A 26,240-nucleotide genomic window follows, 5' to 3' on the forward strand; every position below is an offset into this window, starting at 1 on the left:
CAGCGGCAACATCCACCCACCTAATCTTATCGATCCTCATCCCATCCACCAACTAACTAACACAACAACAACAAATCCACATGCCCTAAACCACCGCAAGCACCGCAAAAATGGACTTCGCCTCCTTAATGTCTAAAGAAATCTCCAAAGCCAAAGGCTCGACCCCTCCCACTGTCACCTCAGACACAAAAAAATACACCCGCCGCGCCGACCTCGAAGCCGCCCGCATCGCCGCCTACAACGACGAACAAGCCCGCCTAGCCGCCGAGCGCGAGGCACGCCAGGCCCAAAAGCGCAAGCTGGAGGACGAGGAAGCGACGCGGCGGCGCGAGCGAGAAGACAAGAAGCGCCGGCTGGCGGAGGAGTCGCGGCGGCGGCGGGAGGAGGAGGACGCGGCGCGGGAGCGCGAGCGCAGGAGGCGGTTGGGGTTGCCGGATCCTGATCCTGCCTCTGTTTCTACTCCTGGGAGCGGGGATGATAATGATGAGACTGAGGGAGTGGAAGGAGAGGAGGGTTTGACGGCGGAAGAGCTGACGACCAAGCTGCGCGCGCTGGGCGAGCCTATCCTCCTCTTTGGCGAGACGCATAAGGCGCGCGTGCGGCGGTATCGACGGCTGCAATTGGGACAGCAGCAGGCGGTAGCAACAACGCAGAAAGAGAAGTGGTCGGAGGGCCCGATCCCCACGACGCTCGAGCTCGTGCCTGAGGTCGATATGAAGATCCCCGCTACAGTACCCAAGGATGAGGCTGGCCGCATGTTCCTGTTTCGCCAGCTGGCGTCGTATTTCAATATGGTGCTCTCGGAGTGGGAGGCTGCGCTCGCGAACCGCGATGTCTCTGTTAAGCAGAGCTTGCAGGGTCGGCAGGCGTACAATGCCATGGTGCAGTCCCGGGAGAATATGAAGCCGCTGTTTCGCAAGTTCGAGAAGAAGGGCGATATCGATGCCGGCGTGCTGGAGCATATCGTTGAGATCGTGCACAAGGCTCAGCTGCGGCGCTATGTCGATGCTAATGATGCGTACTTGCGGCTGAGTATTGGGAAAGCGTACGTTTGACCCCTCTCCTTCGGCCGGATTCCCGGACATTGACTCACTGACTGATTGACTCTTTAGTGCTTGGCCCATCGGTGTCACCATGGTCGGTATCCACGAGCGTTCGGCCCGCGAGAAGCTGCACCAGGGTGACCAGCAAGCTCACATCCTCAGTGACGAGAGCACCCGCAAGTATCTGCAGAGCATCAAGCGGTGTCTCAGCTTTGCGCAGACACGTTGGCCGCCCGACGACCAGCTGCAGATCATGGGTTAGTTGGGGCCGATGAATTGATGTAGATAAATGATATCCTAGTGCCATTTTTGCCAAGCCAGTCAATTGCTTTCTATATGCCTCTGGCTATTCAAGTTCGAGTTTTTACCACCTGCACTACAGCATAGCCAGAAGCATGGCATTACTCGTCGTGCACAGACATAAAGCCCGATCAGACGGTCTAGTTCTCGGGTGCCTTTTACAGTGTTGCTTTGACATGGCCATTGGAATTGTTTATCTTGTGGTTCGATAAAAGTCGTACTATATTAGCACTTGATGGACATTTTATATACAATCTAGACAATAAGTCATCTCTATCTCCACCGGCTAATTCCTGTGGCCAGATGTCTATAGCCTATCCACAGCAGGATCTCTATCATATAGCCCGCTCGTATCGTAACTACTCATATACTCAATTCACATTCCACCATCTCCGGAGCCATTTCCACAGTCCACTAGGCAGAATCCGCTCCGGAATGGTATACCGCAATGACCGCTCCTCGTCTCCCTGGGACTGACTGATCCCAGCCGGATAGACATCATGTCCATCGATACCGCGCAGAACACCCACGGATAACGACGGTGGACGGGAGCTATGAGCCGAGCTATTCCAGACCCGGTTCTGTCCCGTTGACGCCCCAATCACTTTGCCCGCTGCCTGGACGCAACTCCCGTACGATAACCGGATAAGGGAGTCCCCAGTCAGACTCCCGATGACAAAGACATCTCGCGCCACCTCCATGTCGGTCAGCGCTTTGTCGCGCAGCGTCTGGTTGGTGACGATCGAGTCCGCTTCCGTCGTGGTGGTCTCCCGACCCAGAACTTCCGCGAGCAGAGAGGGGTCAAGGTACTTGAGGGTGCCTCGACGCCCGGTCGCATAGACCAGCCCACGAACAGCACGGACAAGGGTTTGCCCGTCTGGCTGGCGGAATGTGACGAGGGCTTGATCGCCCTGCATCTCGACGCCAGCGATCTCCAGGTTGGGCAGGCCTTCGTACACATCGTCCCATTTACGCGATTCGAGAAACGGCGTCGACGTTATCCGTCGCATCTTGCCGCGTTTGGGCGGGCCTGGGTCCGCTGCCAGGGCGGCCCGTTTCATCAACCGGTACACCCCGGCGTATTCAGGATAGGCCTGGTGGTGACACCCACGCAACGGGGAAGGCCGGCCTTCTGAATCCCACTTGAAGGAATGGAGGATCTTTTGATCTTTGGGGGCAGAGATGATAACATCAGCCGCCGAGAACCCCGAGCCAATGACCAACAAAGGGATCGAAGGTTCAGGCTCGAGAGACTGCAAAGGCTGCAGCATCGGACTAGGCTGTAGCACCTCGGTGAAGATACCAGTCGCCAGCACTAAATGCTTACAGTGGAGATTGTGGGAGCGGATATAGAAGCCCTGGTCCGTGCGCGAGATCCCCGACAGGGTCTCGTTGAAGCGGAAGACATCGCCGATCTGCACGGCCCCGGGATACCGACGGAAGTAATCTGCCGTTTCTTGCCGGCTGGGCCGTGTAAACGCCGGCAGATCTTTCCCGGTCACCGCTCGGTGATGCTCGGCGAATGAGTACCCCGGCAACGATAGCATCGATGCATAGCTCAAGGTTTGGATATCCCAGCTAGCAGGCATGGGGTTGTCGGTCCATTGACCGCCGGCGCACGCCGCATCGCCGAAGACTAGATGGGGCACGGCCTTTTCGGGCTCATACCGCCATTCGACGTTGGTGACGCATTCCAACTCCTCTACGTCCACACTGGGTCGTACAAGTGTGTCAAGGAGCACGTTTACCGGCAGAGCCTGGGTCGAGTAGGACAAGCGCGAGGCGGCGAAATGCTCAGTCAGCGTGTTCACATCGGCCTGGAGCAGCGCCGGGGTCTGCCGCAGCTTGGCATGCAGCAGGGGATCCGGATGCGGCGGAGTTGCTTGGTAATAAGGAATATGACCATGGAAGATATAGGAGAGGATCAGGGCTGACGGGCCGTTTCCTGGAAAAATTCAAGTTACCAACATTAGCCTCCGCAAGACCCCAATTGCAAAAAGAGAAGTCGGCAAATGGCGACATACCGACAATGATGGTGTCAGTTGTATCCATCGAAGGCCGCTGGGAGACCTCCGGTCGCCCATCCAGCGCGGGGCATGCTGGCTGAGACATGCGCGGGGAATCGATCAGTGAATCCCAGCGGAAAAGCAGACTGTTGCCAGGCGGAAGGCCATCGAGTGGCCGTTACATGGAGAGCCGAGAGAAGAGAAATGAAGGAGGAATTGAGATCGAGAAGATGTGAGAAAAAGAGGAGAAAGAGGAGGGAGGGAGGGCGATTAGCAATTAGCAATTCCGCGGCCGGACAAGAACCGACCGACGGTTTTTGCTGACAAAACCTTTTTTTGAGGAGAAGGTCGGCAATTGGCCGTATTCGGGGAATATGTAATTGTGATTCGGCCGCGGTTCCGCTCTCCTTCCCGCCTAGCCAAGGAACGTTTGGGTGAATCTGGGGTCAGGAAACAAGGAAACATCCTAAGAGGAGGATGGTTGTTCCATTAATCAAGCAGATATATTCCAGGTCTGAAGCCTGATTTCAAGCTGTCATGCCATGGATGGATGAATGCATGGGATGGGAAGGGATGACATTCTCCTGATAAGATATTCAACGTGCAGGTTGCATGGTTAGTGTTGAAGTGAAGTCAGTGTCAGTCACTGTCAGTCACAATCAGTCTCGGCCACTTCCAGACCTCGGACTTCGATCGACGCTGCTGCATGACGGAGTTCACATGCTTCCACGAATCAGGCAATCAGGGCTTAGGGCAACACCCCGTGCCCTTCTTACCCTTTGCGGCCATTGCTGACGCGGAGCTTCCCGCATGGGCTTTCCGCCGCATCGCAATCAATCGACTCAAGTCTCCATTCGCAATCGCCCTCTCGATAAGCTGGAGCGATTGTTGAGAAGGACAGAAGAAAAGGAGGAGCGCATCTCACACGCTGCCATGACATGATTGACACCCCGCGACACCTATCCCGCCCATCCTGACCGGAACCATACTGAGGGGTTGTTGCGTCTCGCAACCAACCATCCACCACCGCCATCACCATGTATCATCTCGCCAAGTCGCTGTATATGTACGCTACGAGTAAAGAAGGTACGTAGGCCTGACGATCTCCTCCTTTGCGACACCCCATCAACTAACCCTGCGACCTCCAGAGTACTCCGTCCTGCTTCTCGGGCTCGACAACGCGGGCAAGACCACCCTCCTCTCGCAGATCAAAGCGCTCTACCAACCTCCCCGCTCCGATGGCAGCTTACCGGCCTCGCTCCTTCCCGGCAGTATCGGCAAGACCGTGCCGACCGTCGGGCAGAACGTCGCCACCATCTCGCTGCCGGACATGTACCTCAAGATCTGGGACGTCGGCGGGCAGATCTCCATGCGCAACCTCTGGCAGAGCTACTACACCAGCTGTCATGCGATCATCTTTGTCGTCGACAGCACCGACGTCGGCCAGGACTCGGACATCACGCGGCTGCCGCAGCGCCGACGGTCGAGCGCCACCGCCGCCGCCGACAACGACAAGGCCGCCGCGGGGGATGTCGACGATGGCGACGCCAGTGACAACGACCTCGGGTCGCCGACGGTGGCCTTCACGGCCGAGAACGTCGGGATCAACGCCCCTGGCAGCGACTTCGGCCGGCTGGACGAGTGTCGCCAGGTGCTGGAGTCGGTGCTGAAGCACGCGGATGTGGCCGGCGTGCCGATCCTGGTGCTGGCCAACAAGCAGGATCGCGAGGATTCCGTCGAGGTCGTTCGCATCAAGGAGGGGTTCGTACGCAAGGTGTTCGAGGGCGAGTCCGGCGCGGGCGTGCGTGATAGTCGCGTGCTGCCCGTGAGTGCCTTGATGGGCTCCGGCGTGCAGGAGGCTGTCGAGTGGGTGCAGAGTCGGGTGAAATGGAACAAGGAGGGTCGGCCGCCGGTGATGCGGTGATTGTCGTCGCTCGTCTGTTGACGATGACTGCTTACGAAGTCAGCTAGCTCGCTGCATTAATCCTCACTTACGCTGGAGCTCAGTGTCTCTACCTCTGTTTTTGTGTTTCTAGGCTGGCGTACGGGGCATTCTGTTTATGGAAGATACCTGATCGAAACCATCGCACTTTTCTCCTTCTTTTCTTTTCTGAGTCTGTCGGTCTGTCCTGTCTGTTGGCGATCTCGAGCTTCTATGTGCACATAGCTAGCTCCCTTGCAAGAATAATAGAGATAGATCGATGGGTGTTGTACGGCCTCGAATCATCAGGCATCCACCCCTCCCTCTATGTACTATGATCTAATCGGCATCTCGAAATCTCAATCAGAGCATTCCAATCGCCTCATCGTGCCATCCAGCAAGCAAGCATACTAGCTAGCCGATCGCAAAATCATGCCCAAGTGGGAGAAAAGAAACCAGCACCATCATAATCATCATCACCGTCCCCACCGCCAAGCAAGCTCACAGCGCAGCGTCAAACCCAACCCCCAAACCGACCCCCAAACCGACCCGCCAAGGACCAGAAACCTCAGACTTTGCTGTCTAGACCGTCAGCATGCATGCCAATGGAAGCATTGCATGACGTTACGTTTAAGTGTTCGAGAGAGATGAAGTCAGTCGAAGTCACCCTGACGTAACTCCCGCCGCCGCCCGATTCGGAAAGCCCTAGCTTTGACTACTTATAAGGTCCAAGGGTTCGTCTGGACTGGGATTCCTACCAGAATCATTCAAATTATCTATCTACTGCTACCAAACGATCACGGAAGAAAGCTCACGCGACACTTTACCTCTATTCTTCGCTAAGGATCATATTATCAACAACTTTCACAATGAGCCACATCAACAACCCCGACTCCGTTGCCAACCCCCAGCAGGGCGAATTCAAGCCCTCCATCATACCCTCCGCCCCTCTCCAGGAGGGAGGTGTATGTCTTTCTTGTTTCCCTAGTGGTTGAAAGGGTCATGAATGCTGACAGGTGAACAGCACCAGCCCGGCCGTAAGGTCGCCCCCGCCGACTTCGCCCCCGAGTTCCGCGCCGAGACACACCCCGCCGGCACGGCGCCCGCCAGCAACTCCTACAGCGCCAACACCGTCAGCGAGGTCGGCGGCCAGGCCCTCAACCCCAACGTCGAGCGCTCCCACGGCAAGGAGTCCGTCAAGACCTCCGCCGCCGACACCCTGATGGGCGCCACCTCGCAGGACGTGCACACCGGCCTGGGCCACCCCGGCTCCGGCCAGTCCAGCACCGAGCTGCGTCATGACGGCCAGTCCGGTCGCAAGGGCCAGACTGCCGGTCTGGAGCAGGTCGGCGCCAACGCCTCCGATAAGTTCGAGCGCGATATGCCCAGCCAGCGCGCCCTCGACCGCGAGGACGCCCGCCCCGGCCAGCGCGGAGACAAGGGTGCCCTCGCCGCTGAGGACCGCCAGCCCGCGTCCGCATAAGTTTTCGCCTCGAGGCACTGGGTTCATGCGTGCTAGGGCGGGACCCTGGCTTTCATTGGAACTGAGCCCTTTGGTAGATGCAAATGTTTAGCGGACGAATGTTCATGTATTATTAATGTGATTGATGAAAAGAATTCGACGATGCTTCTGATGAAGGGTATCTTCTTGCCCGCTGTGATAACTCGTAGATAGGTGCACCATATTAGAACTAAAAGGGTATCATGAGAAAAGGGTTGAGGAGTCGATCAATTTGCATGTAACCGGTCGCGATCGTTCTTCTGTTCGTTCCCAAGGGAGTGGTTCTCGTTGCGCTGGTGCACCTTTTTGGGCCAGCTGCGTGCAATGTCGATGTTCGCCCGCGGGAACCACATCTCCAGGAACGCGTAGAGTAGGAAATCAATCACCACGCACAAACAGAACAGCTTGCCTGCCCACACCCCACACCCGTAGTATCGTTTCAGTCGATCAATCAGCGCAAAGCTGCGTACCCGGTCACCGCTGGCCTCCAGGCCTTCCCCAGGGTAGTATCCGTAGAACTCCTCCGGGCTGATATCCCCAGAGATCCCCTGGTAAACTCGCTCTGTGCGCTCCGCAACATCGGTCCAGGAATACATCATCTTCACTTGGTCATGGAAGCGATCTGTCCGCACCTTATTCGACCGCAAGGCAGCAATGGCCTTCCCGGTCGCCAGGACGATGTCGTCCTCCTCGGGCTTGGCAAACGTCGTCATATGCTGAGGTAGCACCTCGGGAATACCACCAACCCGTGTGCACACCACATAGAGCCCACAGCTGGCTGCCTCGACGATGACGGTGCCGAACGCTTCGGTCAAGCTAGGGTGGAGGTAGATGTGACCACGCACCATGACGTCTCGAACCTCCTCATGCCGAACCGGCCCCAGCATTTCAACTTTATCTTGCAACACATTGCGCTCCAGCATTTGCTCCAAGTCGATCGCCTTGGGGCCGGACCCTGCAATGATGAACCGTACATTCGGGTGCGACGCGAGGATCCTCGGGATAGCCGCGATGAGTAGATCCGTGCCCTTGTTATAGAAGAGGCGGGAGATGACAACGATCGTGATGGTGTCATTGGGGCCGATGGGCTTTACCGATCGCGGTTCTGCTGGCCGGAAGTTCTCGGCCACCACGGCGTTGGGAATCACGGACACCATCAGCGGGTCCAGGGAGGCTCGAAGGACCGTGTTTTCTTTGCTGTTCAGAGGTCAGTTGAGCTATTCTATTCCCAGATGTACAGCGGCCAGTTCCGCTTACCATGTATGGCTGACACAGATGACATGGTCAACATCACTCAGAATGAACTTCAGCAGCTTGTTGGTCAAGATGGACGCTGCGTCCGCAAAGCCAAACAGTGAATGATCTGTGAACACCGTCCGCAGACCCATAGTGCGCGCATGAAGAATGGCTTCATGGCAGAAGCTGCTCAAGCTCGCATGACCATGCACAATCTGGATCTGCTCGCGTATCACAATGTTTCTGAAGATGGGAAAGAAGGAGAAGACCGTCGGCATGGTCGATTCCCGGTGAATCACGAAGAACGGGACATGGTATACTTTGAGCCCGTTGGTCAAGTATCGCACCCCGGTCCGGCCCTTGTAGGCGTGTGTGATGATGATGACTTTGTGACCGCGGTCGATGAGCTTCTATTGTCTAATGAGTATACAAACATGGGAGGTAGTAGTCCGGTAGAGTCGCTTACAGTCGAGAGCTGGTAGATGTGACTTTCAACTCCGCCTATACAGATTACCACGTTAGTCCTCTTCCGTTCAACTGGGTTGTCGAGCTGCATACCTGGTTGGGGGAAGAAGAAGTCACTGACCATACTGCGCGAACCATTAGACTTGCTCCGAGAAGCACATGCGACGGGACTCACGCAATGTTGTAAGGCATAATTTCGACTATTTCTGGGTTATTTCTTGGGAGTTTCTGCGCGATCTCGAGTCAGACGCGCTCAACCGCCGTCCATTTTACACTCGACCAACACGTCCAAGCCAAAAAGGAGGCTGTGTGACCGACAGAAGGAGAAAGGAGGTCGAGTGAAGCCATCCCGAATGGGCCAGATACGGGGCGGTGTGAGGGGCGGTAGATTATTCTGCCATCTGTAAGGTTCCCCGCTGGAAAAAAAGAAGACTCGCAACAAAGGCAAGATCGCCGCCATCTTCGACTCATCTTGCCTCGAAAGCCCGCACTGGACCCTTTTGACACTGCGATCATGGCCGGCGACCGCTCTGCGCGTCAGGATACGTCCCATATGAGCTCAGGAACTCCGTCGAGCACGAAGAATTCCCACAAGAGGAAGAGAGACCGCGATGGCTCCACCGTCGCTACCTCGACACCCACGCCGACCAAGAAATCCAAGAAGGATTCGAATACTGCAGCCGAGTCCACCCCGTCCCAAGAAGCCCGCAAGAAAAGAAAGCGATCCCTCGCGGCAGACGACAGTATTGTTCCGGAAACCGCGACCCCGAAAGAGAGTGCTGTCTCGCCGGTCCGCAGCGAAGCGACTACTCCAAGCAAGGACCGCCAGCTCGCTAAGGACAAGAAGAAATCGAAGAGCTCGAAGAGACGGACACCAGGAGATGATATCGACACGCCTGAAAAGGCTACGGATCTAGGAGAACGCGCTGAGGAGGATGTGGAGAAGAAAAAGAAGAAGAGCGCTAAGGACTCGAAGAAATCTGCTCGGGCCTCCGAAGCTAGTCAGGATGATGATGGCGACGCGAAATCGAAGGACAAGTTTGCCGGTATCAGGTCAAAGTTCGAAAAGTCGATGAAGGCAAGAGAGCTGGAGAAGACACGCAAAAAGGACACCGACGATGCCGAAGCTTCAGAATTATTGACGGCGGAACCAGTTGTCGCGCACGGCTTGGAGCCCCTGCCACAGCCTGAGCAGGTTCCTGAGGTGTTCGAGAAGCCCACATACTCATCTCTTCCCGCATGGCTGGCCAACCCCTTGCGGACGTCAGCCACTGAGAAGAAGAAGTTCTCGGAACTGGGCATCGACTCAAATCTCCTTCAAGTGCTGGAGGATAATGGCTACAAGGAGGCATTTGCCGTACAGTCGACGGTCATTCCTTTGCTACTACAAGGACCTAAGCACCACCCCGGCGATGTCTGTGTCTCTGCAGCCACCGGTTCCGGAAAGACTCTATCCTACGTTCTACCCCTGGTCACCGCGCTCGAGCAGATCCCTGCGCCTCGGCTGCGTGGTCTCATTGTCGTTCCGACAAGAGAACTCGTCAAGCAGGCCCGCGAGGCGTGTGAGCTTTGCGTTGCCGGGTCTGGCCTCCGCGTGGGCTCGGCCGTTGGTAATGTAGCCATCAAGGACGAGCAGCGCTCGCTAATGCGCATCGATCAGGTGTACGGGCCCGCAACCTTCCAACGGCGCCAGAATGTCGAAATGAGCGGGGACGACTGGACCAACTTCAACCTGCAGGACTACATCTCCGATGCGGTGGATTCGAGCGAGGCTCTGCCGGGGTACGTTCATCGTTCGGAACCGAATGTCGACATCCTAATTTGTACCCCCGGTCGACTCGTGGACCATATTCGCTACACCAAAGGCTTCACGTTGAAACACCTCGAATGGCTCGTGATCGACGAGGCCGATCGACTGCTCAACGAGAGCTTTCAGGAATGGGTTGATGTGGTGATGAACTCGCTGGATGCGCGCAAAAGCCCCGAAGCGTTCGGCTTCAGCGGAACCTTCCTGTCGGAGCTGGGCCTGCCCATCCGAAGCAAAGAGCCCAGAAAGGTGGTTCTGAGTGCGACGATGACGCGGGACGTGACAAAGTTGAACTCCCTCCGACTCGCAAACCCGAAGCTGGTCATCGTCGGCTCCGCCGAGGCGGCGGCCGCTGCCGGCGAGGACGAGAGTGGCGTGATTGCCGGTGCCGACGAGCAGTTCACCCTGCCCCCTACCCTGAAGGAGCACTCGGTGTCGGTGGGCGATGGGTCGCTGAAGCCGCTCTACCTCTTGCGCCTGCTGCTCTCCCATATCCGCATCAACGGGGCCAAGCCAGCCGCCAAGACCACTTCCGAATCCGATATTTCTGACGAGACCTCCTCCGACGAGACATCTTCAGACGACGAGACTTCCTCCGACGAGTCCAGCTCAGACGATTCCGATTCCGATTCGGACTCGGACTCGGACTCGGACAGCGACAGCGACTCCGATACGTCTAGTTCGGGCTCGGACTCCGACAGCGACTCCGATTCCTCCGACAGCGACAGCGATTCCGACAGCGACTCCGACAGCGACTCCGACATCTCCACCTCCACCCCCGCAACCAAACGCACCAAACCCCAAACCTCGATACCCTCAACCACCTCAACAGTGCTAATCTTCACCAAATCCTCCGAATCGGCATCGCGTCTCGCGCGTCTCCTCGCGCTACTCGACCCAACCCTGACACCACGGATCGGCACGATCATCAAATCCAACAAGTCGTCCGCGTCGCGCAAGACACTAAGCGCCTACCGCCGCGGCAAGCTCTCGATCATCATCGCGACGGACCGCGCGTCGCGCGGCCTGGACCTGCCGCGGCTGAGCCACGTGGTCAACTACGACGTGCCGACCAGCGTGACGACGTACGTGCACCGGGTGGGCCGGACGGCGCGCGCGGGGCAGACCGGGTCGGCGTGGACGCTGGTCGCGCACCGCGAGGGCAAGTGGTTCGCGCAGCAGATCGGGCTCGCGACCTCCGACAAGATCGTGCGCGTCGGCGACAGCACCGCTAATAAGAAGGTGGATCGCGTGTCGGTCAGTCTGGAGGGCATGAAGGAGATGCGCAAGCGCTATGCGGAGGCGTTGGACGCGTTGGAGACGGAGGTGCGGAGCGGGAGCGCGAGGACACCGGGTGGGGTAGAGAAGAAGCAGGCGCAGAAGGTCTGAATCTCGGCTTCGGATCTATAGTAATTTTGCATGCTTATCTCTACTGGGTGGTTTTTTTTTAAATCGTTTCCAAGAAAAAGGTTGTTGCTTGTTGCAGCGGAGCATAATCGAATATCTTAGACATCACAAAACTTGCACGGCAAGGCGTTTATTTTTCTTCTTTGTGATTAGGCAGTTGGGAGGGAGGGGTGTATGTATACAGCGTGTTATTCTTTTCTTGCTAATGGTCGACATCATTAAATTCTCATTATGCAGCATGGCCTTCAGTCCCGTTAGATACTATATCCGGCATGACTTCGGCAGTCTAGCCAGCGCTAAACCCTTCCTCCCCCATCATCCTTCAGCCCTCGTCCATACGCGTCCCACCTCCCCCTCCACCCATCGTCATATATACAAACACCCCGTACCAACAACAAAGCCCACCCTGCTCACGAATCCGAGAGAATCTCCTGATTCTCCAATGGCCACTTCTTCAACACAGCGGGGGAGCCCACCAACTCCACCGAGACGACAACCTCCCTCTCATTGTTCAACGCAAGCTCATACCTCCCCGGGAAAAGCACCGAGTCGCCCCGCTCATCGACCCTCGCCAACCGATCGACAGCCACCGGCACAGTGAGCACGCGCGTCTCCCCCTTCTTGATGTGCCCCAGACGATCGAAGCCGACGAGCCACTTATTCGGGTACGGCGCTGGCCCGGCGGACGAGGTATTCGCGTAGACGAGGGCGGAGTAATCGGAGTCGCGGGGGCCGGTGTTCTTGATGGCGGCGGTGAAGTTGAGGAGGGGTTGTTGCTCGACAGTTGTTGTGTGCGGGTGGGGGCGGGAGGTGAGGGTGGTGATGTTGAAGGTATAATCTGCTGCTGCGCCACTCTTTGTATGGTTCCCCGATGGGGAGGAGGAGGCGGCGGCGTGGAAAGTAGTGTAGAAGAGGCCGTGGCCGAACTCGTAGACGGGTTCACCGGTGTACCACATGTAAGTCTGGCCGGGGTTATTTGTCTTGTTGTCGGGGCGGAGGTTCATGTCCAGAGCGGAGAAGGACTGCGCGTAGGCGGCGGGATACTGGGTGGTGGTGAGGCGGCCGGCGGGGTTGCGGGCGCCGGTGAGGATGTCGCGCAGGGCGAAGCCGCCGGATTGGCCTGGGTAGCCGCCCCAGAGGAGGGCGTTGACGTTGGGGTCGGATTTCAGGGACGACGAGTCGACCTGTCCGCCGCCCATTTGGTAGACGATGAATGGCTTGGACGGTTCCTGTGCGGCGAGCTGGTGGATCAGCTCCAGCTGGTTCCCGGGCCAGGCGATCGAGGACCGGTCCTGCGCTTCTGCTTCGATGGTGTTGTCGATGCCGCCGAGGAAGATGATCGTGTCGGCGGCGCGGGCCGCTGAGAGCGCTGCGCTGAAGTTCGCTGTCGAGTTGGAGGAGATCTCTGTGCCTATCGCGTGGTGTACCTTGTAACCCGCTGCCGTGAAGGCGTCGATCGGGCTGATTAGGTACGGCGCCGCGCCGTAGTAGTTTCCTTGCATTTGTGTGGTGGCGTTGGCCCAGGGCCCGATCAGGGCGACGGACTTGCTGCTGCTGCTGCTGTTGCTGCCGGACGACGAGCTGAGAGGCAGGGTGCCATCGTTCTTGAGCAGGACGATGCCTTCGACCGCGGCCTCGTACGAGATGTTCCAGGCGTCGGTCTTTTGCACGTCGGACCAGCTGAGGCTGCGGTAAGGGCTGCTGCTGTTGCCGTCGAAGTAGCCCAGACGGACGAGGTTGGCGTACAGGCGGATGAGCCCGCGCTCGATGTCGTCGCGGGCGACGGCCCCGGTGGTGATAGATTCGTTGAAGTGGAATTGGTACGATGTTCCGCAGTCGATGTCGGTGCCTGCGCGGATGGAATCCGCGGCGGCGCTGGACTCGTTGGCCGCGTAGCCGTGCGGGTTGAAGACTCCGTAGACGGCACCGCAGTCGCCGGAGACGTAGCCGTGGTCGACGAAAGAGAAGGTGTCGCGCAGCAGGGTCTGCAGGAAGAAGGAGTTGGAGCAGCTGGGCACGCCGTTGACGGCGTTGTAGGAGCACATAACGCTGTGAACGCGGGCATCGCGTGAGGCCACGAGGAACTGCGGCGTGTAGTATTCGGCGAGGTCCTGCTGGGTGATGTTGACGTCGTTCCCTAGACGGGAGTGATTGTCCCAGTTCTCGATATCGTAACCAGCAAAATGCTTCGCTGTAGCCGCGAGCTTCAGATGCTCGGGGTCCACACCACCTTGGATACCTGTGATATATTCATATGCGTAGACGGCCGCAAGAGTGAACGCATCTTCTCCAGGAGTTTCTTGTCCACGGCCCCAGACTGGATGACGGAACGAATTGATGTTCGGAGAGTAGACGTCAAGGCCAAAGCGGCCGGCGTTGTTGAAGGCGCGACCCTGAGTGGAGATGATAGAGGCGATTTGATTGATCAGGGTGCGATTGAAGGCGGCGGCCGTGAGGATAGGCGAGGGAAAGGATGTCGCCCAGCTGTAAGCACCTGCGTCGGTGAAATTGGCGCGGTCCAGACCGTGCAAGGCCTCACTCCACACCATGTAAGGGGGCAGACCCAAGCGGGGGACACCCGGGCTGGTGTTGCCAGAGTTGTCGATGAGTTCCTCGAGGGTGAAGAGCGAGATCAGAGCCGCGGCGCGGTCATAAGGCGTGGCCTTCGAATCGCAGACTAAGGTTTTGCTCAGAGGACCCCTCTGGCAGTCAGGGAAGGACAGTGGGACTTTTCCTAGACATAGCGGGTCCAGGTCAGGATTGGGTTCGACATTGTAGTCCTTGTAAGTGCTGTTATGTTGCCCGAAAGCCTGGGGCAGAAGAGCCAGCAGAGCAAGGGCCGCTGCAACCATGGTAGTGGTGCTCAGCGAGAATGATTGAGGAATTGAGGGGACTAGGGCGACAACGTCATGCTGGAGGTGCAATTGTCATGCCATTTCTGCTCGCTTTTATAGTTGCGGGGTGGCTGCGGAGAAGCCGGCGATGCCGTGGAGAAGGCGTGTCGATCATCCCAGGGCGCGGGGAGTCCCGTTTTAGCCTGAATAGCTTCCTAGCTTGGGTTTGCTTGGTTTCTTTTTTAGCCGGGGAGGAGTTGAGGAGAAGCTGCAGGGGGGACACAGAAGCAAGCCTTGCGTCACAGACGGTTAAATACGCTTCTTCGGACATGATCCGATGTGGTGCAATGCGTTACCATGTGTTGCCATTTGAGAAGGAAATTCGTTGATTTCTTGGTCAATTCACCCATATCAGCCAGAGGTCGGTACATATGGACCGGAGCTTTCATGGCAGGGCTAGCTCAGAATATTGCCTCCTGCATCACCACGCAGGCTCCGGGACATACATCTACCGGTGACTCGGCAGTTAGAGCAGCAGCCTGACTGCGCAAGAAAATTGCTTGTCGAAAGCGGTTTTCAACAATTGTCTGGACCGACGAGCTTGGAACTAGATAGGCTAATGTCCGATTCGATTTCTTCCGTTTCATTGCTAATGAATGTGGTTCAGAATAGTTCAATCGCCCGATATGCCCTAAAAAATAACTTCAATTGTGATAAGCGTCATTGAGCTTGAGATACTTCAGTTCTTGTCAATTTCAACCAAATTTGCAGTCCATCATAACGAGCCCGAAACTGCGCTTCTGATATGCTCTCGTCATATACATCGCGATCCGAGTCCCGAAGCTACCTGGCAACAGGCACGGCAAATGGGCGTCCCAATGCCGCGTACAAGGAGATCGGACGAAGAATTCATACCAGGAGGCAAGTCGTACCTTGCGAGCACCGTATCCGGTCAGAGGCATATCGGGCAGCGAATGTCCACGTTAAATTCCAGGCTATGAGACATGTTCCGACGGGCAGCGAACTCGGTCGTGGGCAAATTTTGCCCTGTAGCGGTACCAGGGGCCACTGGTCATGATATAGCTGAATTTGGTCTATCGGATGGAATACTCTACGGAAATGAGAAGGCAGGATATCTGATCGAGCTATCAGTAATAATCAATAAAGACAACGCTTATGATCGCGGAAGCACTACTACTTATATAGTAAATCGCATGGGCCGTGGTAGAGTGCTAGACCAGGAAGGAAGGAGTATTGGTATATAATCATCAACAATGAAAAGAAGAGCCACGAGCTGGCCAAAGCCCAGTTATGGCTGAGGGCATAAAGGGGAGGTGCAGAAAGGTTCGATGGTGTAGCTGAACAAAAACGTATGAGAAAGTCGGGAGTTACGGATACGGAATCGGAAAAAGCAAAAAACGACAGCAGTCGGATTTGAACCGACGCCTCCGAAGAGAATAGATTTCTAGTCTATCGCCTTAGACCGCTCGGCCATACTGTCTTATCTGTCAGAATTACCTCACTGTCTATATATACCCTAGCTAATTGCAATCCTATTCGACAAGACCGGCTCGAGGTCGAATATTATTAAGGTAGCTAGCTACCTTGAGGCTTATGCAACTAAAGCCAGAGGTTCTCACATCATACATGACTTAAGATATGATTTGTTAGCCTCCAATTTTCTTCTACCAGCCACCTGTACTTCCAAGCTCTCTTTGTATGTCTCAAACATGACTAATACAACGCTATTCAATATGGACCATCTATATACTATACCCCCAAACTCTAGCTTCGTGTAAAATATAAAGCACATCCTTCCTCACATCATATACATACCAAACAGCCAACCAACTTCAAGAAGACCTCCCCTCCTCAACCCCCCCAATCATCGAAACCAACTCCTCATACTCCCCCGTATTCCGCAACATATTCCAAAAGGCCCCCTGCCTGGCGACCAAATTCCGAGGCGAATCATTCCTACCAACTGCGTTAGCCAAGCCTCGAACCCAACAAACTCGCACAACAAACTCCAAGCAAAATCAGAAGGGAAACATACTCGACAATCTCACCCCCAGCCATCACCAACACACGATCGTAATCCATGATCGTGCGAAGCCGATGCGCGATTGCGATGATCGTGCAATCAGAGAACATCTCCCGCAGCACCTGCTGCATATGCAGATCCGTCTCGTGGTCGACGGAGGCGGTCGCTTCGTCGAGGAGCACGACCTTCGAGCGACGGCAGAGGGCGCGCGAGAGACTCAGGACCTGGCGCTGGCCTTGGCTGAAGTTCTCGCCGTTGGCGGCCACTGGGGTGTCGAGGGTGAGGGGGCGGCGGGTCGGTTTGTTGGGTGGTGCTTCTGTGTCTGTGGTAGTGGCTGTTGCGGGGGGTGGAGATGGGAGGTGGTAATCGGTGACAGGGACGTGGATGGAGGAGGCACAGGCTGATAGGGCGGATTGGAGTTCCGATTCGCTGGATTCACCGAAGGGGTCTAGGTTTGACTGGACGGTTCCTGAGAAGAGAACGGGCTCTTGCGGGATAAGGGTGACGCTGGTGCGTAGGCGATTCAGAAGGATGCGGCTGACGTCAACCCCGTCGATGGTGATGGTGCCGCTGACGATGTCCACGAACCGTAGCAGGGAGAGACCTAGGGTGCTCTTGCCACTTCCGGTGCGGCCGACTATGCCGATGCGTTCGCCTGGATGGGCTACGAAGGAAACGCCACGGAGGACGTCGGGCCCGTCGGGCTGGTAGCGCGCCGTGACGTTGGAGAACTCCACGCGGCCAGACGTGGGCCAGCTGGCCGGGAGGGTGGTCAGGGCCCTGTGGTGCTCTTCTGCGGTGAGGTTCTCCTCTGGCTCGATCTCCGCGTATTCTTTCATGCGCTGGAATGAGTTGAGTTCGACTTCCAATTCGTTCATTGTGCGGACTAATGTGAGAATCGTCTGGCTGAGTCCGATGGCGTTGGTTAGTGAGAAGCCCACGAGGCCGGCCGAGCCAGACCAAAAGTAAGCGACACAGCCTGCCGCTGCGGACACGGAGGCGGCGCAGAAATCGGATCGCACAGAGACCCAACGATTGCAGTTGTACTGTGCCTCCGCGGTACGTGAGTGAACGGCCAGCTTTTCAGCCAGCTGGGTCTGAAAGACGTGGTCCATGCCATTACGGGCCCGGATGACGCCCAGGCCAGATATGGAGTCGGTGAAGTGTGAGAAGACAGGCGAGTAGCTGATTGAGCGGAGCCGTTTGATGGAGACCTGGGCACGAGTGTACATCTCGCCCATGACGAAGCCCGCAGAGCAGATTATGGCGGCGGGAAGTGCAAAGATTGGCATGATGGAAGCGACGCTTGCGATTCGGAGCAAGAACCGTAGCGCGTTCTCGATAGACATCCGCAGCCACTCCACCAGGATCGTGTCCATCGACCGCGTATCGTTCCCAAACCGATTGATGGCGCGTCCAATCGGATTCTGATCAAACCAAGCAATAGGTGCCGAGAGCACGGCGGTCACCAGCCTTTTGTGCATGGTCTTGGCGGCCACCCAGCTTCCATACTGATATATAAGGTTGTTGCAGACTTGCAGGATGAGAAATGTGAAGATAGCTGCCGCATAGATCCCCAAGTAAAACAGAGTGTTTACGCTCTTCTTCTCCTCGTACGCCCCAGTCCAAATTGAAAGCCAATATGTGATGGAGAAGTAGGCGAACTGCACCGAGATCGTGGCGAATATAACAAGGGGAGCGTACCCAAGGCCACCAAAGAGACGCATATAGCTGAACACTGCATGAACCGGTTAGCAACGCTCGCTTGCGGACACACACGAAAGACCTACTCAATGTTCGAGGGACACGTCCGGTAGAAGATGTCTCTTCGACGATGCGTCCTTGCGCGGCCTGCTGCTCTGTCACAGGAGGAACAGGGGACACAGGGAGATCTGACCGGGAGTTTGATGGTCGCTCTACAATCGGCTCATCACCAACAGGTAGCTGGCCCGGCTCACTCCCAGACGTGCTATAGCCGGGCGGGGAGGCAAGAACCGGAGTGAGTGTCCTCGGAAGAGCTTGAATTGGAACCAGCTTGCCATGCTCGAGCCGGATAATGGACTCAGCATCTTGCAAGGCAGCCGGGTAGTGACTGACCAATACGACAGTTCGATCGTTGAGCAGACCACTGCGGAAACACCTTTCATACACTAGACTAGCAGTGTGAGTGTCGAGGGCGGAGAAAACGTCATCCAGCAACAAAGTCGAAGATGTCGAGTACAACGCTCGCGCAAGAGATACACGTTGCTTTTGGCCACCGGACAGAGACGTTCCCTTTTCTCCCACCCTGGTCATGTCGCCCGCGGACAGCTGTCTCAAATCCTGCGCAAGGCCACTTGCTTCGATGACATTGGCATACCTACTCTCCTCGAATGGACTGTAGAAAGTGATGTTCTGGCGAATGGTATCGTTCTGGAGCCAGGGAGCCTGTGGGACATATGCCACATCCCGTGGACAATACGCAGCACCGGATTCCATGACAGTTTCACCAAGACAAGAGAGCAGCAGGGACGTCTTCCCGCTTCCAGTTGGGCCGGTAACTACGTTGAGTGTATTGGGCTTGAACTTGATAGTCAAATCATCCAGCCGGAAAGCAGCAATGGGTGTCGGTCTGAAGGTTGCGTTAATCAATTCCAATGGCCCCTCGGGATGTCGTTTGATTTCATCCGCCGTGTCGAGGAAGTTGTCAATGCGGCGCAGTGATTCTGATCCCTGCGCGGTGTACCTACTGACATTTGAAAGCCAGACAAATAGAACTCGCAGAGTTTCCATGATGGACAAAGAAGTGAAGGCAACAGGGGCTCGGAGAGGTTGACCTGTAAATAGAATGTAAACCGAGAACATGACCAGTAAGCTTAGCAGCGGCAAGAGCTCTCCAGCCATGGAGATTAGTGCAGCATACACACTCCTCCACCACAGACGGCGTTGTTCCACGCGCCGGACCTCATTGATCGCATCGATGGCAGCATGCTCCCAGCCAAAGTACTTCAGGGTCCGGATCGAGTTCAAGTATTCAGTGATCTTAGATAAACGAGCATCGGTGGCGCGCATGACGGAGCGTTGGATGCGAGATACCTTCCGTGACGCCAGAGCAGGGAGAGGCGACAAGCATAGCAGCGTCAAGACACCAAACAGCGACGGCCATCCAAGCATCTGATACAGGAAGATGACAGCCAAGGTAATGGAGATGGGGCCTGCAGTAGCCAGATAGAAAATATCACGGGAATTATAGATGGCATCAACATCGTAAGACATCAAGCTCGTCAGATTTGCTTGACTTGATTTGGGTATACGTTCTTGGGTCACGCCGTGCTGAGCTTTCTCCTGCTTCTTGGCGAGACGATGATCACCCACAGAGCCATCGTAAATGTATGAGCGCATCGCAGTCTGATAAAGCTCCTGAACGAGGGAGACATTCACCCGAACAACAAGGCGAGTAGAGGTAAAGATGTACTGCTGGTAACACAATGAACGCGTTATTGGACCGACAAAGAGAAGCGCGATCCACAGCGCCGGGTGAAAGATCGCGCTCTCCGGATCCTCCAAATACGCCAGCAGGCGCAACATCGAATATGGCGCCATGAAATCTATTACCGCTGTTAGGGCAGACCAAGTCATCATCGTTTTGATCTCTGTCTTGAGCAAGCGGCACAGTGTGCGGAAGGTTTTGCCGCCCTTGCGGCGCTGTCTCTTGATCTTCGCCAGCCATTTCAACGGCTCATCGTAGGAAGGCAGAGGAGGAAGATCATCCATGGTTAAATCCCGGCGACAGCCCCGAAAGATCACATAGGTGATCCATTCGTAAGAGCAGTAGTAAGAGAACAGGGAACATGTCTCTTCCGGAGACGCTTTCTCCTCCATTGACAACCGCTCGTCCATCTCTGTGTCGTGAGTTATGGATCGTCGAGGACGGGGCGTGGCAAGCACAATGATCACCACAGCAGCCAAGCAAGCAACTATCGATGCGCCAATGGAGCTCGGCCGATACGTCGCATCGACAATTGTCATAGGCACCAGATCCTGCACCACGGCCAGTACCAAGGCGGCTACCGCCAAACCGTTCATGTACTGGTAGAGCTGCGTTCGATAGCCACTATTCTTGCAGCAAATATAGCCGATCCCCAGAGACACCATGTACGTTATCAACAGAGCACGTTTCCAGCTCGCGCCGTCCTGCATGTCGAGCCAGCTCAGACAACAAGCCGCCAGGGTAGCAGCCAGGTGCGCAAATGCGGAGGGAAGGTGAACCAGGATCTCGGACTGACCATCTGCCGGCTTGGGGTTATCCCGCGCTTTGGGTCGACAGGCTCGATAAAGTAGCCGCAGGCCGATCGACAGTAGTATGAATGCCCATGATGCCAATAAAACCGCCAGGTGCAAGTTCCCTGTCGCGATGAAAGCCGACGCCCTCCGCGTGCGATAGTGCCATATACTTCTGGAAAAACCCGGCGCATTTTAGTCACAGTACCAGTAACCAATCAATTGGGAACGAGGTACTAACCTTTGAGAAAGGCCATGATCCGGGACCCGACCACTGGCCTCCCCAGGGAGCTGGGCGATCACAGGCCCAATCGCATGTTGGAAGGGCGCATACAAGTGCTCCATAGTGAGACGAGGATGCAATGAAGGGAGGAGGAGGAGAGCACAACTGGAAAGAGGCTCAAGCAACTCAGGGGCTGCTCCGAAGTCCCGTCATAACCGAATTCAAGCTTTTAGCCTTATCATCGGTCTCTTTCGTCGGCGACTGTTATTCGACACCAACGCAGCCCATTGCGTGCAAGACAAATCGCCGGACAATGGCCTAGGCAGGGTACTAGCTGCGGGGCAGGAATGTGACGCGGAGGAGCAGGGGTTTTGGGAGGTGACGAAAAATGGGGAGAAAGTGGTGTCATCGCCAGGTGAAGGAAAATAACGGACGTTGCCGATAGCGTGGGGGAATTTTGAATTGCCAGAGGGCAAACCTGCCATTGGGATTGTCGAACCAAAACCCAGGCTCCGAACCATGGAAGGATGCGGTTGTGGATGGCCTCGTTGCCTGTGGCCGGCATCTGATAAGCCTTAAGCCAATGAGAGGCGCGGATGACGCTTCTTGGATTTGTCGCGCGAGAAGATGCCCAATTGATGCCTTAGGCATATATCTCATATCGTCCTTAGTCCTGTCCCTTCGACATCAAAATGCTTCCATTGTCATTACGCAAGATTCTTATTCTCTGGTAAACTAATGATAGAACAGAGAGCAATGATAAAAAGCAGACGATCCCCAAGCAACGATTGAATATATCATCCAGCTCACTCCAGTCGCGCTTCTACCACAAGGAATGATAACAGGAAATCTCCACCTGATGGGTTATGTCTGAATGACAGCACAACTGATAAAAGCTCATATTGCAGCCTCCAAGAAAGCCCAATACAATCAAGCCAAGTCAACTCAAAGGGATTTAAACAATGGAAGGGTTTATGATCAAACAAGCTGTAAAGCTTGATGCCTCCCTTCCTTGTCAGTATATGGTAAAGCCTTCCAACAAGAGGCATATGCTTCCACTGATAGAACTTTGGAGTGGCGATGACCTCCTAGACATTGCAGACGCTGAATACAGAAATAGGTACTCGAGAAGCCTACTATAAATTGACCCTTGCCTCTCATTGTCTTGGTGATAGCAAGCCGGCCAACTCATTTTGAGTCTCTCTATCTATGTGTATATTCACCACTGAAGCGATTATTATAGCTCCGCGGTGTGTGTAAACGAGTCTAGAGCAGTTCTGCGAAATAATTCCATGTCTGCTCCCAGCAAGCTCAATAAATGCTATTCATGATGGACTACCCCCTCAAGGTCGCCGACCTTAGCAAGAGGGAGTTGCGGGGGCTGATCGACGTCCTGATCATCGACAGCGAAAAGGATGCCAAGAAATCCGATTATCTGGGACAGCTACGCAGCCCGGAGACGGTGGAAGAGATCAGGGAGGCCATTAAGGCACTGCCGCCGCAGCTACGCCGGCGTTCCAAGTTGGTTCGAGTAATGTTGTCTCAGCTGCAGAGGGCGACGGCGGAAGCCTTGCTATGTGAGGCCCACGAGGGGCTCAATGCCGCTGTCATTTGCAACATCCTCGCGCTGGTTAAGGTAGAGGTGACCCACAATGTGAGACATATGAAGTGGTACGGTTCTTTTCTGAGCAAAGAGATCAGAAACTTGATTGATTCCGCACAGGCGCTCATAGGAATGTGGTGGGAAAGGAAGAGGGAACACGACTGCCCCCCCAAGGCACCACTCCGCTTCCAGGAGAACAGGTGCCAGGCTTGTATGTTGGCGAGAATCGTTTATGAGCCGTGGTGTTTGCGCGACCTCCGCGCGCTCCTGGTCAGTCGGGTCCAGACACGAGGCCGTCATCGAGTACCGCAATTGCTCGCGTTCATAGACGTGGCCATTGACTCCTTGGATGACGAGGAGGGTTTCCCCCACGAACTGAGCTATAAAAGCAGTAAGTTGGCGTTCAAAGTCAAGGATATGCGCAAGGATGCTTGGTATGTTTCCACAAGGTACCTTCGCCAAAAGGAGAGAGCACTTGAGAGGGAGCGTGCCAAGAGCGAGAACTTGCGCCATCGCACTCGGACTCGCATTGGCAATTATGGTAAAAGATTCAGAACCGCGGGGACCAACACTGACGACGAGGTTCGTCATCTCTTCGACCGGATAGACAAAGTATCTGCTTGTTTCGGAGGCTTGCCTGCAGAAATTGGGCCAATAGTGCGTCCCCTGAATGTAAAAAAGTCAGCTCCTAGAAAGGAAGATGTGGCCCCAACGCATGCCCCGAAGATCAAGGAATCAAACCCTATGAAGCATGTTGTCTCTATGCTTAAAGAGCTTGCCCTGGAGAAGCCACCGTATGATTCGGGATCAAAAGACGAGAGACTTTCCCCGGAGTTTGCAGACTTGTCGGTCAAGACGTTTGACACTGACCCTCTCCTTGCTCCTGCAAGCCCTTCAACGAGGGAGATAACGCCACGACACCGAACAAGGTGTCCGGAAGGTAGGACACCTTGTTCGGAAGGTCTAGAAGACATGAAATTGTCCAGCCATTGCGACACGATAGAGCTGCGCGAGCAGCCTCTTTGGTCGCCCACCTTTGTTGACCATATAGTAAGGGATCCCTATCACGAAGACCTGCCCTTCTACTCGGAACAGAGCCTCCACACTATCAGGCAATCTGCGGCTCCCTTCTTTCGGAAGCCCCGGGTCTCTCTTGGTGTTTCTGAACCGCTCTGAGAGACAGGGAGAGTTCCAGTGTGAGGGATACTATAAATATATATATTATATTGTGTGGAAAGGGTAGGATTTCATAGTCTCGAGTGGATTTGTGGGTTTCCATATACAAAGCATCTCAATTAGTACATATATATGTATATATAAGCTTCGAATAATAAGCTAATCAAAGAATGAAAAGAGGAAGAAGTAAAGTGGAGTACGGTAAGGGGGAAAGAAAGCAATCATTATTTCCAAGTCTCACAGCTGCGCTCGAGGAATTGGTGGCAGTCCAAAATAGTACTGAACAAAGAAGTAGTGAGACCATGGTACTGTCGTTGGCGTCGTACCCATGAGCCCGGAAAGGATATTAATACAGCATAGGAAAAGGTCAAGGTAGCGAAGAGTAAACAGCAATACCCGCGGTGGTCAGGAGACGGCCTGCAACTCCATAGACCCCCGATGAGTGGTGGAATATTAGCAAGAAAATAGTTACAAACGAATTGTAGGTGAAGGCAAAAGGGCGAGGACCGCCTTGGTTGGTTCAAAGAACGCTGCTGGCAACCCCGTGACTCACCCCCTTGAACCCATCAACGTGGGGGGAGAGGGTAACAGTCTTTCTGCGTCGAGGACGTGACGTTGATTCGTCTTGGGTTCGGGCGAGCGTAGGAGTAGTGGTTCCAGAAGAGGTCGTATCACTGCTTTCGTTCGCAATACCAGCAGCCTCGTTGTCGACCTTCTTCTGCGCAGCTTCGCGGGATCGCTCATAGCGGAGCTTGACATCACCCTTCCACTGGGTGCTGAATAGACGATCCCAGATGGTAAAGAAAGGCTGCGAGAAGTTGGTTTTGATACCCCAGCTCTGGTGGTGAATATCGTGGTAGGCCGCATTGTTGGAAGTAAAATGCTGCAATGGGTCCCAGGGGAAAGCGTAGCCGCAGTGATCATCAACCGTCTTAATGGTGGAGAAGGTGAAAAACCACATGCCTTGGCGATTGCTCATGCAGGCCGTCAGGAAGGCAACTCCAGTCCCGGCCGTGTCCAGAAGAAAGCCTTCGACCGGGTGGTTGTAGAGAGCACCAAATGCATACGGGACATACAAGCGATGATGACGGGAGTGAAAAGTCACTGATCCACGGTTAGTTCTCAGGGCTTTGCGGAAGGGAAGTTGCTGTTTCACTTACCATAGAGCCAGCGGTTCATGTGCATCGCGCGATGCAGGAAGTATTGCCAAGTATCGACAAAACACACGGCCCAGACAAATTGCATGGTAGGGATGAGATACCAGTAAATGACACTAGCCATTGATAGCTCCCAGTTGGTAAAAGCAGGAACCACAGCTTCTGCTCCGTTGTCTAAGATCAGGGACTGAGTAGATCCAGGGTAGCGCCCGCCAGCTATAACTCCTCCAAGCATAGACCAGCCATTCTGCGACAGGTTCTTGCCTAGACCCAAGGCGTCTATTCCAACCAGAGCAAACAACTGAGGAAGAGCCCTCTGCACAAGGCGGAGTCGACGAGCCCAGACCGCAACGTTGTATTCATCCTTGCCCAGATACTCCGGGTCATCGAAGTAGGCGACTGCCATCCCGGCCATTGTCTGGATTATCTGTTGAAGAATGACGTCCCTTACCACCTCCCAGCGCGTGACATGGTTCCGCTTCAGAACTTCAGCGGGCGTGTGGAGACGGTATTGTGGGAAATAGTCGTTGACATCGATGTAGTGATAGACCATAGATAGAGCCCAGTAGGCAATGATGGGAAGCATGAGGGCGAGAAGGTTGTCTGGGATGGGAGCGAGAAGCGGAGAACGAGGAGTCAGAGTATATGCCGGTAGAGGCGGAAGGTCGAAGACGACCGAGGCATTGGTAGCCATGGCGAATGGGCGATGCAGTCGAGGACTGAGGATGGTGTGTGCGTGAGTATAGAAGAGGTACCACACAATCAAATAGGCAATCAAGCACACCACCGCATCGGTGGCTCGGAGGAGCAGAGATGGGTGACGAAGCTAAAGGTGCTCAGTCCGCTTGTAGATCTAGTCGGCGCTTGGATCGAAGGGAGGTTGGAAGTTGTATTGGAAAGAGCCGACTAGCGATAGTAGTGATAAGAGGAGAGAGGGGGCTGTGAAACCAGGGATATATCAGGAAGATATAGTAGTCCGGAGGAGAGTGGGACGGGGGGGGGAAGCGATCGAGCAGTGACGAGTAGTGGTGGTAGTGGTGGTGGTGAGATCCTCTGTGCTTCGGAATCCTGGCCCAGGGGAGCGGCCCACCTCAGAGAGAAAATCAGGGGACGAACGAGGCTGACAACAACCACTACTGGAGAACTGATAGGGCTCCGAGCGATGAAGATTGTAGTAGAAGACAATTGAAAGCAAGTCACTCAGAACAGGAAAGGGTAGCTGGAGTTAGGAGGAGTTTGAGGAGAAGGAAAGTCGAG

The 26,240-nt window shown here is 55.2% G+C and overlaps 10 protein-coding genes and 1 non-coding gene across 11 annotated transcripts; 5 read left to right on the forward strand and 6 right to left on the reverse strand.

Moving 5' to 3' along the window:
- The first annotated feature begins 13 nt into the window (after positions 1-13).
- BO97DRAFT_467498 (mRNA splicing protein PRP18) lies at positions 14-1,525 on the forward strand. Its single transcript, XM_025699657.1, has 2 exons — positions 14-1,045; positions 1,113-1,525. The coding sequence occupies exons 1-2, from the start codon at positions 111-113 to the stop codon at positions 1,303-1,305; spliced, it is 1,128 nt and encodes a 375-aa protein (XP_025556137.1). The 5' UTR covers positions 14-110; the 3' UTR covers positions 1,306-1,525.
- Positions 1,526-1,570: 45 nt separating this feature from the next.
- Positions 1,571-3,649, reverse strand: BO97DRAFT_402554 (uncharacterized protein; the record flags this gene model as incomplete). Its single annotated transcript, XM_025694531.1, has 2 exons — positions 3,368-3,649; positions 1,571-3,288 (listed from the first exon to the last, which is right to left on the reverse strand). Coding segments are annotated over exons 1-2 (1,597 nt in total), but the record flags the coding sequence as incomplete, so codon positions are not given.
- A 541-nt stretch (positions 3,650-4,190) lies between these two features.
- Positions 4,191-5,650, forward strand: BO97DRAFT_360560 (ADP-ribosylation factor family protein). Its single transcript, XM_025692364.1, has 2 exons — positions 4,191-4,435; positions 4,498-5,650. The coding sequence occupies exons 1-2, from the start codon at positions 4,387-4,389 to the stop codon at positions 5,271-5,273; spliced, it is 825 nt and encodes a 274-aa protein (XP_025556139.1). The 5' UTR covers positions 4,191-4,386; the 3' UTR covers positions 5,274-5,650.
- Positions 5,651-6,039: 389 nt separating this feature from the next.
- On the forward strand, positions 6,040-6,900 carry BO97DRAFT_467501 (uncharacterized protein). Its single transcript, XM_025699658.1, has 2 exons — positions 6,040-6,235; positions 6,295-6,900. Exons 1-2 carry the CDS (start codon positions 6,140-6,142, stop codon positions 6,751-6,753), a joined length of 555 nt encoding a protein of 184 aa, XP_025556140.1. The 5' UTR covers positions 6,040-6,139; the 3' UTR covers positions 6,754-6,900.
- BO97DRAFT_80852 (phosphatidylinositol N-acetylglucosaminyltransferase subunit A/GPI3) lies at positions 6,890-8,825 on the reverse strand. The gene is made up of 5 exons (XM_025701079.1): positions 8,648-8,825; positions 8,566-8,597; positions 8,474-8,508; positions 8,029-8,414; positions 6,890-7,968 (listed from the first exon to the last, which is right to left on the reverse strand). Exons 1-5 carry the CDS (start codon positions 8,662-8,664, stop codon positions 6,999-7,001), a joined length of 1,440 nt encoding a protein of 479 aa, XP_025556141.1. The 5' UTR covers positions 8,665-8,825; the 3' UTR covers positions 6,890-6,998.
- Positions 8,826-8,932: 107 nt separating this feature from the next.
- On the forward strand, positions 8,933-11,728 carry BO97DRAFT_402557 (putative ATP-dependent RNA helicase DBP6). Its single transcript, XM_025694532.1, has one exon. The coding sequence runs from the start codon at positions 8,987-8,989 to the stop codon at positions 11,666-11,668; it is 2,682 nt and encodes an 893-aa protein (XP_025556142.1). The 5' UTR covers positions 8,933-8,986; the 3' UTR covers positions 11,669-11,728.
- Positions 11,729-12,095: 367 nt separating this feature from the next.
- Positions 12,096-14,538, reverse strand: xlnD (beta-xylosidase XylA; the record flags this gene model as incomplete). Its single annotated transcript, XM_025699659.1, has 1 exon — positions 12,096-14,538. One exon carries the CDS (start codon positions 14,536-14,538, stop codon positions 12,097-12,099), a length of 2,442 nt encoding a protein of 813 aa, XP_025556143.1.
- Positions 14,539-15,939: 1,401 nt separating this feature from the next.
- Positions 15,940-16,021, reverse strand: BO97DRAFT_t38. Its single transcript has one exon. It is a non-coding gene; the product is annotated as a tRNA-Ser (tRNA).
- Positions 16,022-16,373: 352 nt separating this feature from the next.
- BO97DRAFT_467504 (putative ABC multidrug transporter) lies at positions 16,374-21,169 on the reverse strand (the record flags this gene model as incomplete). The annotated part of the gene is made up of 6 exons (XM_025699660.1): positions 16,374-16,497; positions 16,577-18,302; positions 18,355-18,517; positions 18,560-18,625; positions 18,662-20,999; positions 21,066-21,169. The coding sequence occupies 6 exons, from the start codon at positions 21,167-21,169 to the stop codon at positions 16,374-16,376; spliced, it is 4,521 nt and encodes a 1,506-aa protein (XP_025556144.1).
- Positions 21,170-22,377: 1,208 nt separating this feature from the next.
- BO97DRAFT_420375 (uncharacterized protein) lies at positions 22,378-23,826 on the forward strand (the record flags this gene model as incomplete). The annotated part of the gene is made up of 1 exon (XM_025696651.1): positions 22,378-23,826. One exon carries the CDS (start codon positions 22,378-22,380, stop codon positions 23,824-23,826), a length of 1,449 nt encoding a protein of 482 aa, XP_025556145.1.
- Positions 23,827-24,252: 426 nt separating this feature from the next.
- sur2 (sphingosine hydroxylase) lies at positions 24,253-26,005 on the reverse strand. Its single transcript, XM_025701081.1, has 2 exons — positions 24,987-26,005; positions 24,253-24,930 (listed from the first exon to the last, which is right to left on the reverse strand). The coding sequence occupies exons 1-2, from the start codon at positions 25,675-25,677 to the stop codon at positions 24,347-24,349; spliced, it is 1,275 nt and encodes a 424-aa protein (XP_025556146.1). The 5' UTR covers positions 25,678-26,005; the 3' UTR covers positions 24,253-24,346.
- Between the last annotated feature and the right edge of the window lie 235 nt (positions 26,006-26,240).

This window comes from Aspergillus homomorphus, assembly GCF_003184865.1.
Source record: "Aspergillus homomorphus CBS 101889 unplaced genomic scaffold BO97scaffold_2, whole genome shotgun sequence".
Classification (NCBI taxonomy): Eukaryota; Fungi; Ascomycota; class Eurotiomycetes; order Eurotiales; family Aspergillaceae; genus Aspergillus; species Aspergillus homomorphus.

Excerpts from the sequence above, each read along its gene's own strand:
- BO97DRAFT_467498 (XM_025699657.1), top strand. The coding sequence starts at position 111 with ATGGACTTCGCCTCCTTAATGTCTAAAGAAATCTCCAAAGCCAAAGGC. Across the intron at positions 1,046-1,112 it reads CGGCTGAGTATTGGGAAAGC|TGCTTGGCCCATCGGTGTCA; the intron begins GTACGTTTGACC and ends TTGACTCTTTAG.
- BO97DRAFT_360560 (XM_025692364.1), top strand. The coding sequence starts at position 4,387 with ATGTATCATCTCGCCAAGTCGCTGTATATGTACGCTACGAGTAAAGAA. Across the intron at positions 4,436-4,497 it reads GTACGCTACGAGTAAAGAAG|AGTACTCCGTCCTGCTTCTC; the intron begins GTACGTAGGCCT and ends TGCGACCTCCAG.
- BO97DRAFT_467501 (XM_025699658.1), top strand. The coding sequence starts at position 6,140 with ATGAGCCACATCAACAACCCCGACTCCGTTGCCAACCCCCAGCAGGGC. Across the intron at positions 6,236-6,294 it reads CCCCTCTCCAGGAGGGAGGT|CACCAGCCCGGCCGTAAGGT; the intron begins GTATGTCTTTCT and ends ACAGGTGAACAG.
- BO97DRAFT_80852 (XM_025701079.1), bottom strand. Across the intron at positions 8,415-8,473 it reads ACATCTACCAGCTCTCGACT|CTCATCGACCGCGGTCACAA; the intron begins GTAAGCGACTCT and ends AGACAATAGAAG. Across the intron at positions 7,969-8,028 it reads ATCTGTGTCAGCCATACATG|CAAAGAAAACACGGTCCTTC; the intron begins GTAAGCGGAACT and ends ACCTCTGAACAG.
- BO97DRAFT_402557 (XM_025694532.1), top strand. The coding sequence starts at position 8,987 with ATGGCCGGCGACCGCTCTGCGCGTCAGGATACGTCCCATATGAGCTCA.
- sur2 (XM_025701081.1), bottom strand. The coding sequence starts at position 25,677 with ATGGCTACCAATGCCTCGGTCGTCTTCGACCTTCCGCCTCTACCGGCA. Across the intron at positions 24,931-24,986 it reads CATGAACCGCTGGCTCTATG|TGACTTTTCACTCCCGTCAT; the intron begins GTAAGTGAAACA and ends ACCGTGGATCAG.